The 16,098-nt window shown below is 42.0% G+C and overlaps 1 protein-coding gene across 1 annotated transcript; it reads left to right on the top strand.

Annotated features, from left to right (window-relative positions):
• Nucleotides 1-9,197: 9,197 nt before the first annotated feature.
• On the top strand, nucleotides 9,198-10,139 carry LOC119943760 (olfactory receptor 1102-like). The gene has a single exon (XM_038764921.1). It carries the CDS (start codon nucleotides 9,198-9,200, stop codon nucleotides 10,137-10,139), a length of 942 nt encoding a protein of 313 aa, XP_038620849.1.
• The last annotated feature ends 5,959 nt before the right edge of the window (nucleotides 10,140-16,098 follow it).

Genomic DNA, 16,098 nt, shown 5'->3' with positions numbered 1-16,098 from the left:
TTATTGCTGTATTGTACTTTCCAAGTGCTTAGTACTGTGCTCTGCACACAGTAAGCGCTCAATAAATACGATTGAAGGAATGAAAGATTCCCAGGCCTGTACTCTTTCCACTAGGCAACACTGCTTCTCTATCTGGTCTCTATGTGAGACCTTGGTCAATCAATAAACCTCCCTGTGATTTAGTTTCCTCATCTGCACATTGATATCTATCCTCTGTATTTAGATTGTGAGCCTAGAATAGGCAGAGACAGTTCTTCCTGGTTATTTTATGTCTGCCAAGGTGCTTTGGCATGCAGTAATCATTTAATAAATGACATTATTGTTATGATTATTATATAACCAAGAACTAAACTGGGAGAAGAATCACACAACTGAATGGTTTAGTCATTCAATAATAATAGTGATAATAATAATAATAATGATGGCATTTATCAAGCGTTTACTATGTGCCAAGCACTGTTCTAAGCGCTGGGGAGGTTACAAGGTGATCAGGTCATCCCACGGGGGGGCCCACAGTCTTCATCCCCATTTTACAGATGAGGGAACTGAGGCACAGAGAAGTGAAGTGACTTTGAGCAGAGTTACACAGCTGACAAGTGGCGGAGCCGAGATTTGAACCCACGACCTCTGACTCCAAAGCCCGGGCTCTTTCGACTGAGCCACACTGCTTCTCTTTGAGTCACGCTGCTTCTCAATGCCTGGAGACAGTAGTATAATTATCAGTGGTATTGATTGAGCCTTTAATGTGGCAGAGCACTTAAGGGCTTGGGAGAGTACAATACAACAGGATTGGTAGACACATTCCCACACATATCACTTGAGTAGCTTCTATATTGCCATCGTAGTGGGAAACCTTGGGTTGCTCGTGCTAATTAGGATTATTTCCCTACTTCATTTCCCCATATATTTCTTCCTTGGTAATTTGTCATGCACAGATCTTTGATGTTCCTCCTCGATCCCTGTAGAGATGCTGAAGAATTCCAAAGCCACTTATATTAATGCCTGTTTACTTGTTTCGATGTCTATATATCTATAATACTATTTATTTATATTGGTGCTACTGATGCCTGTTTACTTGTTTTGATGTCTGCCTCCCCCGTTCTAGACTGTGAGCCTGTTGTGGGCAGGGATTGTCTCTCTTTATTGCTGAATTGTACTTTCCAAGTGCACAGTACAGTATTCTGCACACAGAAAGTGCTCAATAATATGATTGAATGAATGAAAGACTGAATGAATGAAAAACATTTTCAATCTCAGGATGAGTGACACATTTTCGTGCTCGGTTTTGTGTCCGCAGAAGTTGTCCTGATGGCCAAAATGGGGGGTTTGATTGCTCTCAACCATCTGCAAGCCCATGGTCTAGACTGGGAGCCTGTTATGGACAGGGATTGTCTCTCTTTACTGCTGAATTGTACTTTCCAAGTGCTTAGTACAGTGCTCTGCACACAGAAAGTGCTCAATAATATGATTGAATGAGTGAAAGACTGAATGAATGAAAAACATTTTCAATCTCAGGATGAGTGACACATTTTCGTGCTTGGTTTTGTGCCCGCAGATGTCTTCCTGCTGGCCAAAATGGGGGGTTTGATTGCTCTCAATCATCTGCAAGCCCATGGTCTAGACTGGGAGCCTGTTATGGACAGGGATTGTCTCTCTTTATTGCTGAATTGTACTTTCCAAGTGCTTAGTACAGTGCTCTGCTCACAGAAAGTGCTCAATAAATACAACTGAATGAGTGAAAGACTGAATGAATGAAAAATGTTTTCAGTTTCAGGATGAGTGACACATTTTCGTGCTCGGTTTTTCACTCGCAGAAGTCGTCCTGCTGGCCAAAATGGGGGGTTTGATTGCTCTCAACCATCTGCAAGCCCATGGTCCGCAGCATAGTGAGGTCCCCAGACTTTCAGCCAGTGACTTTTGCTGTGAGCTTAGCGTGACCACCACCCAAATAAGAAGGCCAGTCATTTCGCTGCTTCATTTGAGAAGCAGCATGGTGTAGTGGATAGAGCATGAACCTGGGTTCTAATCTTGGCTCTGCCACCTGTCTGCTGTATGACCTTGAGCAAGTCACCTTACTTCTCCGTACCTCAGTGACTTCATCCGTAAAATTGGGATTGAGACCGTGAGCCCCATGTGGGACAGGGATAATGTTCAAACTGATTTGCTCGTATCCACCCCGGTGCTTAGTCCAGTGTTTGGCATACAGTAAGTGCTTAACAAATACCACAATTATTATTTATTTCACGACCAGACTTAGGCCCAGACGTAAACGGTTTTGGGATCTTTCTTTTACAGAAGAAAGTTTCCCACCTATTGTTCCTGCTTTTCAGAGACACTACTTTCCCTCTTCATTCCTCCCCTTCCCCTAGTTATTCCCTTGTCCCTATTCTACTTTGTCTATTATTTTGTTGCTGTATTTTAATAGTATTTTTAAGCACTTGTAATGTGCCAGACACTGTATTAAGCACTGGGGTAAATACAAGCTTAACAGGTTGGTCACTGTCCCTGTCACACATAGGGCTTAATTCCCATTTTTCAGATGAAGTAACTGAGGCCCAAAGAAGTTAAATGACTTGGCCAAGGTCACTCAGCAGACACGTGGCAGAGTCTGGATTAGAACCCAGGTCCTTCTGACTCCCAGGCCTGTGCTCTGCCTATGATTTCTTACCCTGCCCCTTAAACAATCGCTTTGTCCTTTGTGCCCTGCATGTGTGGCTATGTCCTCAAAACTTATCATTTAAAAAAATGTTATTGTTGTTGTTGATGATGATGAATGTTTATGTTCATCTGTCCAGGCCTTTGCATCTACATTATATTATTTTTGTTTTCTGTGATAGACTATATGCTCTTGATAGGCAGGATTCATATTATTTTTGATTAAATTTTGTTTAACACCTAGATGAGATGTCAAGAAATGACAATTCCGAGCCAGGTTCAGGATTCATATTATTTTTGATTAAATTTTGTTTAACACTTAGATGAGATGTTTGAAAAATGACAGTTCTCAGCCAGGTTCAGTAATAAGCAGCGTGGCTTATTGGCAAGAGCCCGGGCTTGGGAGTCAGAGGTCATGGGTTCTAATCCTGCCTCTGCCACTTGTCAGCTGTGTGACTCTGGGCAAGTCACTTAACTTCTCTGGGCTTCTGTTACCTCATCTGTAAAATGGGGATTAAGACTGTGAGCCCCATGTGGGACAGCCTGATCACCCTGCATCTACCCCAGTGCTTAGAACAGTGCTTGGCACATAGTAAGAGCTTAACAAAGACCACAATTATTATTATTATTAATAATAATAATAATAATAAGTGAAGTAATTGAAGTAATTATCCAGATGCTTCTAGACTGTGAGCCTGTTGTTGGGTAGGGATCATCTCTATATGTTGACAATTTGTACTTCCCAAGTGCTTATTACAGTGCTCTGCACACAATAAGTGCTCAATAAATGCAATTGAATGAAGGAATGACTACTTCAAGAAAGAAAATACATTTTCTTCAGTTTGAGAATTTCATGTGAAAGAATTTTTTGTTTTTCCTGAATTACCAGAATCATCACCTCCTGTCACAATTTAATTTACCTAGTTCATTCATTCATTCAATCATATTTATTGACCACTTACTGTGTGCAGAGCACTGTAGTAAGCTCTTGGGGAGTACAAGTTGGCAACATATTGAGATGGTCCCTACCCAACAATGGGCTCACAGTCTAGAAGGGGGAGACAGACAACAAAACAAAACATGTAGACAGGTGTCAAAGTCATCAGAACAAATAGAATTAAAGGTACATGCACATCATTAACAAAATAAACAGAATAGTAAATATGTAAATATATTTAAATAAATATATTTATGTATATATATATATTTATTTACACATAAATAAATATATAAATAGTTATCTAGTATAGACTGAGAACTTGATTCAGGTACTATATTTGGTGCTTTCATTTAGACAGTGTTTACTTATTGTGTCATGTCACTAAATTTCTAGAATGCTTTGAACATTCCCAAGTGACCTCTCCTAATAGTGTGAAATAGATTGTGAAACAAAGTCCGGCCCTAATCCATAAACCCCACTTACAAAGACCAGTACCCAGCTTGTCCTTGCCCCATTCCATCTCAATCCTGTCTCTTAAAATTGTTTTAGCCAAGTTTTCCAAACCCAGAAAAGGACTGCTGATGGGACCAGGGAAACCCTTCAATCAAATTGTCCCTTAGTACAGAGCCTCATCTATACTGATTCCCCACCGCCCCCCAACTCTGCCTATCCGGGGAGTGGGGAGGGAAATTGCTAGCCTAACTCTAGTGACAGGTGTCAAGGAAAACTTGGAAAAGTAGCAATGTGACCTAGAGGAAAGAGCCTAGGCCTGGTCATCTGAGGACCTGGGTTCCAATTCCAGACCTTGGGCAAGTGGCTTAACTTCTCTTAGGCTCAATTTCTTCAATGGTAAAATGGGGATTCAATCCTACACCCTCTTACTTATACTGTGAGCTCTCTGTGGGACGGGGACTGTGTCCAACCTGCTAAAATTTGAATCTACCCCAGCACTTAGAACAGTGCTTGACACATACTAATAATGATAATGAATAATGATGGCATTTGTTAAGCGCTTACTATGTGCAAAGCACTGTTCTAAGTGCTGGGGGGATGCAAGGTGATCAGGTTGTCCCACGTGGGGCTCACAGTCATCATCCCCATTTTACAGATGAGGTCACTGTGGCTCCGAGAAGTTAAGTGACTTGCCCAAGGTCACACAGCAGACATGTGGCGGAGCTGGGATTCAAACCCATGACCTCTGACTCCAAAGCCCGTGCTCTTTCCACTGAGCCACGCTGCTTCTCTGCACTAAACAAATACCATAAAAGCAAGAACAAAACACCTGGGATGAATTTTATGGTGTTTGTGATGGGCTTTACTCCAGGCCCAATAACCTGCTTCAAGGCTCTTCACCAAATTATTTCACATTATATATTTGCTGTCTTCATTTGCTTCTCTCCAGCCCTGTTTCTTCATTCCTCTACTGCTAATCTTCTGACTATGCACACATGCTTTCAATTCTCCCACCTCTCCCCTTATGCTCACACCATTTTCCTGTCCTAGAACTTCCTATTTCCCCAAATCTGACAGGCTAAGAATTTCCCCCTATTCCTAACCTTCCTGAAAGGTCCACCTCTTCCAACATACTTTCCCCAATTAATTCCCAGCACCCCAAGTCATGTAAACCTGCCAGCCATTTCTAGCACTTCAGTACCAATTTATATCCTCCTCAGGACTTCTGTACATGCATTTATTCAGTTATATATTCAATTGTTATATATTCAATTTTGATCCGCCGCTTCTAAGTACTATTATGCCAGTCTACTCCACTAGAAAGTGTAAGCTCCGTATTAGTTCATTCAGTTATATTTATTGAGCACTTACTGCATGCAGAGCACTGTGTCAAGTACTTGGGAGATCTCAGTATGATGATAATAATAATAATAATAATGGCATTTATTAAGTGCTTACTATGCACCAAGCACTGTTCTAAGCACTGGGGAGGTTACAAGGTGATCAGGTTGTCCCACCTGAGGCTCACAGTCTTAATCCCCATTTTACAGATGAGGGAACTGAGGCACAGAAAAGTTAAGTGACTTGTCCAAGGTCACACAGCTGACAATTGGTGGAGCCAGGATTTGAACTCCTGACCTCTGACTCCAAAGCCTGTGCTCTTTTCCACTGAGCCAAACAGACACATTCCCTACCCACAAGGCACTTACAGTCCTTATGGGGAGGCAGTGTGCTGTTTTTACCTCCCAAGTGCTTAATACAGTGCAGGGCATGCAGTGATATGCCATTACTAACATCAATCGATGGTATTTATCAAGCACTTACCATGTGCAGAGCACTGTACTAGGGACTTGGGAGAGTACAATATAATAGAGTTGGTGGGTGCATTCCCTGTCCACAAGGAGCTAATGGTCTAGAGGGAAAAACTGAATGCTGAGGAAGAGGACACTTTTTTCCAACTCTTCCAGATGAAACAACTACCACCACCCAGCACCTCCAGCTCATCTCTCTTTGTCATGATTACAACGAGCTATTTAGGAGCAGGTGTTTGCTTTTTCTATTTAAATAGCACTACTATACTTACTACAACATTTTATTATTACTTCCACTACTACTACTAGTGCTTCTATAAGGAAAAGAATCCAAGATGATAGACAAAAATGTTACCTAAAGGCTAAAATGAAAAGTGGTATTTCCCCTCAGCGTTTTTTCCCCAAACTCCTGTTCTACTGCTTCCTGTCAGAGCCACTTCAATCACTGTCTAAAGGGAAACCTCAGTGGGAAAAAGCTCATTTAACCCCCTGCACAGCCCGACACTGACTTGCTTCCTAATAATAATAATAATAATGGTATTTGCTAAACACTTACTATATTCCAAGCACTGTTCTAAGCACTGGGGTAAATACGAGGCATTCAGGTTGTCCCACGTGGGGCTCAGCTCACAGTCTTAATCCCCCTTTTACAGATGAGATAAGTGAGACACAGAGAAGTGAAGTGACTTGCCCAAAGTCACACAGCTGACAAGTAGCAGAGTCAGGATTAGAACCCATGACCTCTGGTTCCCAAGCCCATGCTCTTTCCACTAAGCCATGCTGCTCCAACTATACAAATTTCAACACACAAATAAGAAATCAGCCATTATTCAGTAGGATTAATTATAGCTCCTCTGCTCTCCTGAGGATGAAATGCTTCAGAGATCAGGTCCCATATGTCATCAAACACAAGATAAAAAACCTCCTCACCCTTCACATTAGCGGCTTCGGAAACTAAGGAAGAAATGCCCCCTTCGATCTCTATGTAAGTACTAGGATTTGAGACGTCGAGAGGAGAAACATTGAACACCGTCAAAATGCACTTGGGAACAGAGTGGGTGGTAGCTTTTTTTTTTTTCCTTAATAACTTAGCAGACTCAAGAACTAAGAACAGATAAATTGAATCCCCAAGGCTATAACTCGATATGATATGCTTGTCTTCTGTTGTTCTTCATTGCATACATTATTGTAATTTTAATTATGATGCCTTCCTTGTTTAGAAATAATTGGTGATACTAGACTGGAAAGCTCTCTATGAAATCAAAGTGGTTTACAATGACTGAACAGCTGTTCTTATTGGGGGTCAAAAATCTTTGCAACCTCAAAGGACTAGAGAGCTTTTTCTTTGAATCATCTCTCCTATACATAAATGTGTTTAAAGAAACAGAGACTGACCCTCTTAATATAAAGAAGGGGTGTCACAGACGTTCTCTTCCGGCTCCAAACACCACATGGATTTTGGGACATTTTCTACTCTTTTGGAAACTGGTTATGCTGGAGAGGTTTAAGAAATGTGACTTTAAAACAATGCTCCAAACATTTTAAGTTATCTGCACCTTTATCTTTAACGGGAAGATGACATATATAATGGGAAATAGTGATATGTTATTTGGCCATGAGCAGGAGTGATTTTTCTATAAAAATCTAATTCTATTTCTGATTCATCAAAAGTAGTCTCTATTTTAAATCATTTGTGACTGATTAACTTGTATCTACCCCAGCACTTCGAACATGCTTGACACAAAGTAAGTGATGAACAAATGTAATGATGATTGTAATGATAATTTAGATGAGTCCATGCAAACTGACATTATTATATATCCCAAACCATGTATTAGCCCGATATATTTTGATCTCTTCCGCGTCGCTCTTGGTGTGTCTATAAGCCAGTCACTCGGTAGTGACAACTGAAGTCAGTTGTTAGACCTGGCCATGCCTTGTAGCCACGGGGCAGGTTTGGCTTCTGAATTAGAAAACAGGGCAGATTTCTTAAGCTGATTTCATTGTTTACAGGACAAGAACCAAAGAATTGGCCAATAGATCAGTTAGAGTCCTCTCCATTCAATGAATCAATAAAATACTTCCCCGAGATGTACTGAAATCTAGACTGTCTGCATCTATATGCACTAGTTTGTTTCTCCGTAAGAAGTGTGATCCTCACCAGGACTGAGCTTTGATTGTGTTTGAATGAACAAAAGGAAATGGAAAGTTGAGGGAAATATTTTGATAATTTTGGGAAAACCAATTTTTCCTTTGGAAATAGTGGATTTGGGGTCCCAGATTCACATTATTAGCTGTAGTACAGGTCAAAGTGGAATCATAAGATTGGAATTATAAGATTAGAGAGCTATTGAGAGGTCACATACTCTGCATTTCCCTTTCCAGCACTGTATAGTATAAGCTCAGCCTCTTGTATTTCACAAACAAACCCTCATGGGTAACTTCACCACTCAGATGTGGAATGAGAGGTCATAATCAATCAGTGATATTTACTGAGCACTTATTGTGTGCACAGCACTATACTAAGCAGTTGAGAGAGTACATTACAATCTCCTCACTATTGATTTCAAAGCTCTCCATCACCTTGACCCTCCTACCTCACCTCCTTTCTCTCTTTCTACAGCCCAGCCCGCACACTCCACTCCTCTGCTGCTCACCTCCTCATTGTGCCTCGTTCTCACCTGTCCCACCGCAGTAGCTAAGACTGAAGCAACAGATGGAGAACCTTGAAGGAAAATGTTGTGGGCTTCCATCACAAAAGAAGGAATAGGTAGTTATTGGAGTTTTGGAAAGATGAGAATGATATCTTACATATACCACTTAGAAAAGGTGACATGTCAACTGTATAAAGGAAAAATTAGAGAGGCCTAAGGGAGAGAAGCAACATTTGTGTGCAAAATCAATTACGAAAGGAATGGAATTGTGTGTGTGTTTTTTTTTTTAATTCTCATTTATCTAAATTGTCTAGGACTCAAACTCACCCAGGTTACTCATGCTTCCATTTCTCTGGGCTTGTGGAGATCGATAAGAAGAAGGAATGTTTAAAGCAAAGAAAGTTTGAAGTCGAGGTGAAATTTGCAAAACATCTTGAAATTATACAGTATGATGCTTTCAAGGGAATCCAGTCCATATTTCACTCTAAAGCAGTCTACTGAATTGGGTCATTTTCATTTAAGGAGAATGAAGAAAATAGAGCTCTGACACTGAATAAATACACTGACTTCATCGATCAATATCTGATAAATGTCTATGTAAGGCTAAATCATTTTACAAATGATAAAAGGATAATTTCAGCTCAGTTCTTAATTTCCATACTCTGCATAATTTACAGATTGGACATGGTGGCAGTGAACATGCATAATAACTCTACTGTAACTGAGTTTGTTCTGATGGGATTCCAGGTTCCTGGGGAGATACAGATCATCCTGTTCTTGGTGTTTCTAGCCATCTATCTTTTCACTTTGGTGGGGAACCTAGGCATAGTTGGACTGATTAGAATGGACTCCCGGCTTCACAATCCCATGTACTATTTCTTAAGTGTCCTATCTTTTCTGGATGCCTGCTACTCCTCAGTGGTCACCCCCAAGATGTTGGTGAATTTTTTAGTGGGGAATAAATCCATCTCTTTTTCTGGCTGTGCCACACAAATGCTTTCCTTGGTAACCTTTGGAACCACTGAGAGTTTTCTTCTGGCTGCCATGGCTTATGATCGCTATGTGGCCATTTCTAATCCTCTGCTCTACACGGCCGTTATGTCACCCAGAATCTATGTGTCGCTCATCATTGGCTCCTATACTGGTGGCCTCCTGCATGGCATCTTACATACAACTGCCACCTTCAGTTTATCCTTCTGCGGCTCCAATGAAATCAGGCATTTTTTCTGTGATATCCCTCCACTCTTATCCCTCTCCTGCTCCGATACGCACATCAACGAACTGTTACTCTTCAATTTTGTGAGCTCTATCGAGGTGGTCACCGTCCTGATTGTGCTCGTCTCCTACGGCTACATCCTGGCTGCCATTCTGAGGATCCGCTCCGCTCAAGGGAGACACAAGGCTTTTTCAACCTGCGCCTCCCACCTGGCAGGAGTGACCATATATCACAGTACAATACTCGCCGCGTACGTCAGACCCAATTCAAGTTACTCTCTGGAGCATGGCATGGTGGTGTCTCTATTTTATACCATTGTGATTCCCATGTTGAATCCAGTAATTTACAGTCTAAGGAACAAGGATGTGAAGGATGCTTTTAAAAAAGTTTTAGAGAAACATTTTCAGTGATGAAACATATAAGGAACAATAGATTCCTTACAGGGCTATGACTCTAACACAGAATTTGGAGTCAGGAGACCTGAGTTCTAATCTCAGTGCCACCACGTATCTGCTGTGTGACATTGGGCCAGTCACTTAACATCTCTGTGACTCAGTTTTCTCATTTGTAAAATGAGAATTAAATACCTATTCTTTCCCTTCTTTAGACTTTGAACCCCATGTTGGACATGGACTGCATCTGAACTGATTACACTGTATCCACGCGAGTGCTTAAAACTTAGTAAACACTTAAAAATGCCATAATATTCATTAATATTACAACTCACATTATTAAAACAAATGCTTTAAAACTGATCCATGTTCTGGTTTTCAATGATCGGAAAGTATTTAAATTCCTTTCAAGTGTGGGATTTGCTTTGTGCAATATTAACTTCTTAATGTTCTCTTTGGTTTTTAAAGCCTAACTTCTCCAGAGCATGGAGAATATTTGCGGTGGACAAGGAGAGATTTGCTTTATGCAATGTTTCCCATTTAATTCTCTCGAGTTTTATAGCTGAACAAGCAGAGAGTATGTTAGAGAAGGAAAAGGAGACATTTGCTCCATCTCCAACTTAGTTCTCGCGTTGTGTTTTTAAGACCTAACTCCTCAAGGGAGCAAAGAATATTTGAGGAGGAAAAGAAGACGTTTGCTTCATGCAATGCCATCTACTAAATTTTCTGCTGGTTCTTTAGGGCCAAATGTGAGCAGAGAGAATATTTGAGGTATAAAGGTAGAGGTTGTTTTGTTCAGTGTTTCCAGTTCTCCTCTGGTTCTTTTAGGCTGGAGCAAGCAGTGAGAATATTTGAGGAAAAGGAGAGATTCATTCCATGCCATATCTAACCCTGAATTCTGTACTGGGTCTATAAAGCCAAACTCTTCAATAATAATGATGATGGTACTTGTTAAGCGCTTTCAATGTGCCAAGCACTGTTCTAAGCACTGGGGTAGATACAAGGTAATCAGGTTGTCCAATGTCGGGCTCACAGTCTTAATCTCCATTTTCCAGATGAGGTAACTGAGGCATAGATAAGTGAAGTGACTTCTCCCAAAGTCACACAACTGACAAGTGGTGGAGCCGGGATTAGAACCCATGACCTCTAACTCCCAAGCCCTTGCTCTTTCCACTAGGCCACGCTGCTTCTCAAGAGAACAGAGAGAATAGTTGAGGGGGAAAATGAGAGATTTGCTTTACGCAATATCTATCTTAATTCTCTCTTGGTCTTTAGGGCCTATCTCCTAGAGAGTAGAGAAAATATTTGGGGAGGAAAAAGAGTTGCCCTTTTCACAATACTTACTTCTTAATGTTTTCCTAACTCCTCAAATGAGCAAAGAATTTTCTATGTGGAAAAGGTGGCATATTTGCTTCATGTGATAACTTCCCCTAACTTGTCTCCTGGGTCCTCAAAATAATAATAGTAATAATGGCATTTGTTAAATGCTTACTATGTGCAAAGCACTGTTCTAAGAGCTGGGTGGGGATACAAGGAGATCAGGTTGTCCTATGTGGGGCTCACAGTCTTAATCCCCATTTTACAGAGGAGGAAACTGAGGCACAGAGAAATGAAGTGACTTGCCTAAAGTCACAGACTGTGAGCCCCCTTCTAGACTGTGAGCCCGTTGTTGGGTAGGGACTGTCTCTATATGTTGCCAACTTGTACTTCCCAAGTGCTTAGTACAGTGCTCTGCACACAGTAAGTGCTCAATAAATATGATTGAATGAATGAAAGTGACGGAGACGGGATTAGAACCCGTGACCTCTGATTCCCAAGCCTGGGCTCTTTCCACTGGTGCTTCTCAACACCTAACACCTCAAGGAAGCAGAGACTGTTTAGAAGAGAAAAAGGAGAGATTTTTTGCTTTTTACACTATCTCCCCGGTAATTCTAGACTGTGAGCCACTGTTGGGTAGGGACCATCTCTATATGTTGCCAACTTGTACTTCCCAAGCGCTTGGTACAGTGCTCTGCACACAGTAAGTGCTAAATAAATACGATTGAATGAACAAATGAATGAATAATTCTCCTCCTAGGTCTTCACAGCCTAACTCAAGAGAGCAGAGAAAATGTTAGAAGGGGAAAAGGGAGTTTTGCTTCATGCAATACCTCACATTTCCTTCCCTCCCCATCACCTCGACTCCCTCTCTCTGCTCTACCCCCCTCCCCGCCCCACAGCACTTGTATATATATGTACATATTTATTATTCTATTTATTTTTATTAATGATGTGTACACATCTATAATTCTATTTATTTCTATTGATGCTACTGATGCCTGTCTACTTGCTTTGTTTTGTTGTCTCTCCCCGCTTCTAGACTGTGAGCCCGTTGTTGGGTAGGGATTGTCTCTATTAGTTGCCGAATTGTGCTTTCCAAGTGCTTAGTGCAGTACTCTGCACATGGTAAGCGCTCAGTAAATATGATTGAATGAATGAATTGAATGAACTTAATTCTCTTCCGGGTCTTTACGTCCTAACACCTCAAGTGAGGGGAAGAAATATTTGCGGCGGAAAAGGAGCGATTTGCTTTGTACTTTCATGGATCTTCAAGGCCTCCTGACTCTTTGAGAAAGCAGAGAAAAAAGGGAGGAATTTGCTTCATGCAATGTCTTCCACTTTTTCCTGAGTAAATAAAGAGTATTTGAGGTGGAAAAGGATAAATTTGCTGCGTGCAGTATTTCCTATTTTAATTTTACTGGGTCTTCAAAGCCAGCCTACTCAAGTGAGTTTGAGAACATGCACATGTAAAGTCTTCATGCAAATTCCCCGTACAATTAATTTCTGCAAGACTTTTCATCTTTATCCTCTCATTCTGGGACAACCTGATTACTTTGTATCCCCCAAGCGCTTAGAACAGTGCTTTGCACATAGTAAGTGCCTAACAAATACCATCATTATTTTTATTCTACTGGTGGTGGGCTAAAGCAAAGGGCCTCCGGGCCAGCAAAAGAGGTATGAAAGAAAGTGTGTGTTTTGAAGTAGTGTGGATCCGAACTGCTCTTGAAGGGCAGGATGATGTTTTAACAACCAACATTATGATGCAGGTTTTATTTGAACTGACACCATCATTATGAACTGATTATTATTATTGCTTAAAATAATCCAGACCTACCCAAAAACTGAAGTTTGTCCTAAGAATGTTTTTGCAGTACCTTTCATCTCAGATTTTCCCATCAGAGCAGAGTAAGATGTTCCTTGATTACTGTATCAGCCTCCTTGCTGACCTCCCTGCCTCCTGTCTCTCCCCACTCCAGCTAATAATTCACTCAGGTGCCTGGATCCATTTTTCTAAAGAAACGTTCAGTCCATGTCTCCCCACTCCTCAAGAACCTCCAGAGGTTGCCCAGTGTGGCGTAGTGTATAGAGCACGGGCCTGGAAGTGAGAAGGTCATAGGTTCTAATCCTGGCTCCGCCACTTGTCTGCTGTGTGACCCTGGACAAGTCTCTTCATTTCTCTGTGCTTCAGTTACCTCATCTGTAAAATGGGGATTGAGACTGTGAGCCCCACATCAGACAGGGACTGTGTACAACTTGACTTGCTTGTATCCACTTCAGCGCTTAGTACAGTGCCCGACACTCAGTAAGTGCTTGACAAATACCATCATTTATCTACCTCCGCATCAGATGGAAACTCCTTACCATCATCACTGATGATGATCTCCCACCATCGTGATCTCCCATCACGAGAAGCAGCATGGCTCAGTGGAAAGAGCTCGGGCTTTGGAGTCAATGGTCATGGGTTCAAATCCCGCCTCGGCCAATTGTCAACTGTGTGACTTTGGGCAAGTCACTTAACTTCTCATCTGTAAAATGGGGATTGAGGACTGTGAGCCCCACATCAGACAGGGACTGTGTACAAATTGACTTGCTTGTATCCACTTCAGCGCTTAGTACAGTGCCCGACACTCAGTAAGTGCTTGACAAATACCATCATTTATCCACCTCCGCATCAGATGGAAACTCCTTACCATCATCACTGATGATGATCTCCCACCATCGTGATCTCCCATCACGAGAAGCAGCATGGCTCAGTGGAAAGAGCTCGGGCTTTGGAGTCAATGGTCATGGGTTCAAATCCCGCCTCGGCCAATTGTCAACTGTGTGACTTTGGGCAAGTCACTTAACTTCTCATCTGTAAAATGGGGATGAAGACTGTGAGCCCCCCATGGGACAACCTGATCACCTTGTAACCTCCCCAGCGCTTAGAACAGTGCTTTGCACATAGTAAGTGATTAATAAATGCCATCATCATCATCACTGCCACGTCTACCTCACCTCACTACTCTCCTTCTGCAGCCCAGCCTATATACTTCACGCCCTTATTGCTACCCTACTCACCGGACCTTGATTTTGTCTATCTTGCCTCCGACCTCTTGGCCACATCCTGCCTTTGAGCTGCAACGTCCTCCCTCTCCATGTCCAACAGACAATTATGTTCCCCTCTACAGAGCTTTATTGAAGGCACATCTCCTCCAGAAGGCCTTCCCTGACTAAGCCTTCTTTACCTTTTCTTTCACTCCATTCTGGGTCGCCCTGACTTGCTCCTTTATTTGTCCCCCGTCCCAGTGCCACAGCACTTATGCACATATCCGAAATTTATTTATTTAATAATAACGATGGTATTTGTTAAGCGCTTACTATGTACAAAGCATTGTTTTAAGCACTTGGAGAATACAGAGTAATCAGGTTGTCCCACATGGGGCTTACAGTCTTAATCCCCATTTTATAGATGAAGGAACTGAGGCCCAGAGAAGTTAAGTGGCTTGCCCAAGGTCACACAGCTGACAAGCGGTAGAGCTGGGATTCGAACCCATGACCTCTGACTCCCAAGCCCGTGCTCTTTCCACTGAGCCATGCTGCTTCTCTTTATTTACATCCTTGTCTGTCTCTCGCTCTAGACCATAAGCTCACTGTGGTCAGGGAATGTGTCTGTTATACTGTTGTGTTCTACTGAAGCACTTAATAAATATGACTGATGGATTGATTTCCTCTTCTCCTACTCAATTCTGTGTCACCCTTGCACGTAGATTTACACTCTGTTTATTCACCCCACCCTCAGCCCCACAGCACTTAGCTACATATCCATTTTTAATTTCTGTCTTCCCTTCTAGACTGTTAACTCCATGAGGGCAGGAATCCTACGTACTAACTCTATTGTCCTTTCCTGAGAGCTCAGCCCATGGAAGATTGTCAACTCCCTAAGGGCAGGGATCTTGTCTCTTCCCCCAAGACTGCAAGCTTGTTGAGGGCAGGGAATGCGTCAGTTTATTGTTGTATTGTAATAATAATGATGGCATTTATTAAGTGCTTACTATGCAAAGCACTGTTCTAAGCACTGGGGAGGATACAAGGTGATCAGATTGTCCCACGGGGGGCTCACAGTCTTCATCCCCATTTTACCTATGAGGTAACTTAGGCCCAGAGAAGTGAAAAGTGACTTCTGACACAGCTGACAATTGGCAGAGCTGGGATTTGAACCCATGACCTCTGATTCCAAAGCCCGGGCTCTTTCCACTGAGTTATGCTGGTTCTCCAGCGCTTAGTATGGTGCTCTGCACACAGTAAGCATTTAATAAATATGATTGACTGACTGACTCTTTTGTGCTCTCTGTAGTAGTTCAGTGCTTTGCACTGTGGGCAGGGAATGTGTCTGTTATATTGTTGTCTTTTCCCAAGTGCTTCTTACAGTGCTCTGCACCCAGTAAGTGTGCAATCAATACGACTGATTGATTGTCAGCTCCTTGCGGGTAGAGAACAGGTCTACCGACTCTGTTGGGCTGTACTGTCCCAAGCACTTAGTACAGTGCTCCGCACAATAAATTATATTGATTGATGTATTGATTGATTCTGTGGGCAGGGAACAAGCCTATCGATTCTGTTTTATTGTACTGTCTCAAATGCCTAGTACAGTGCTCTGCACACAGTAAGAGATCAA

Source organism: Tachyglossus aculeatus, chromosome 22 (genome assembly GCF_015852505.1).
Source record: "Tachyglossus aculeatus isolate mTacAcu1 chromosome 22, mTacAcu1.pri, whole genome shotgun sequence".
In the NCBI taxonomy this organism is placed as follows: domain Eukaryota; kingdom Metazoa; phylum Chordata; class Mammalia; order Monotremata; family Tachyglossidae; genus Tachyglossus; species Tachyglossus aculeatus.
Note: the sequence above shows the minus strand (reverse complement) of the source record. Positions and strands in the feature narration are given on the sequence as shown.

Bases quoted from the DNA above. Each gene is read 5' to 3' on its own strand.
- LOC119943760 (XM_038764921.1), top strand. From the start codon at position 9,198: ATGGTGGCAGTGAACATGCATAATAACTCTACTGTAACTGAGTTTGTT.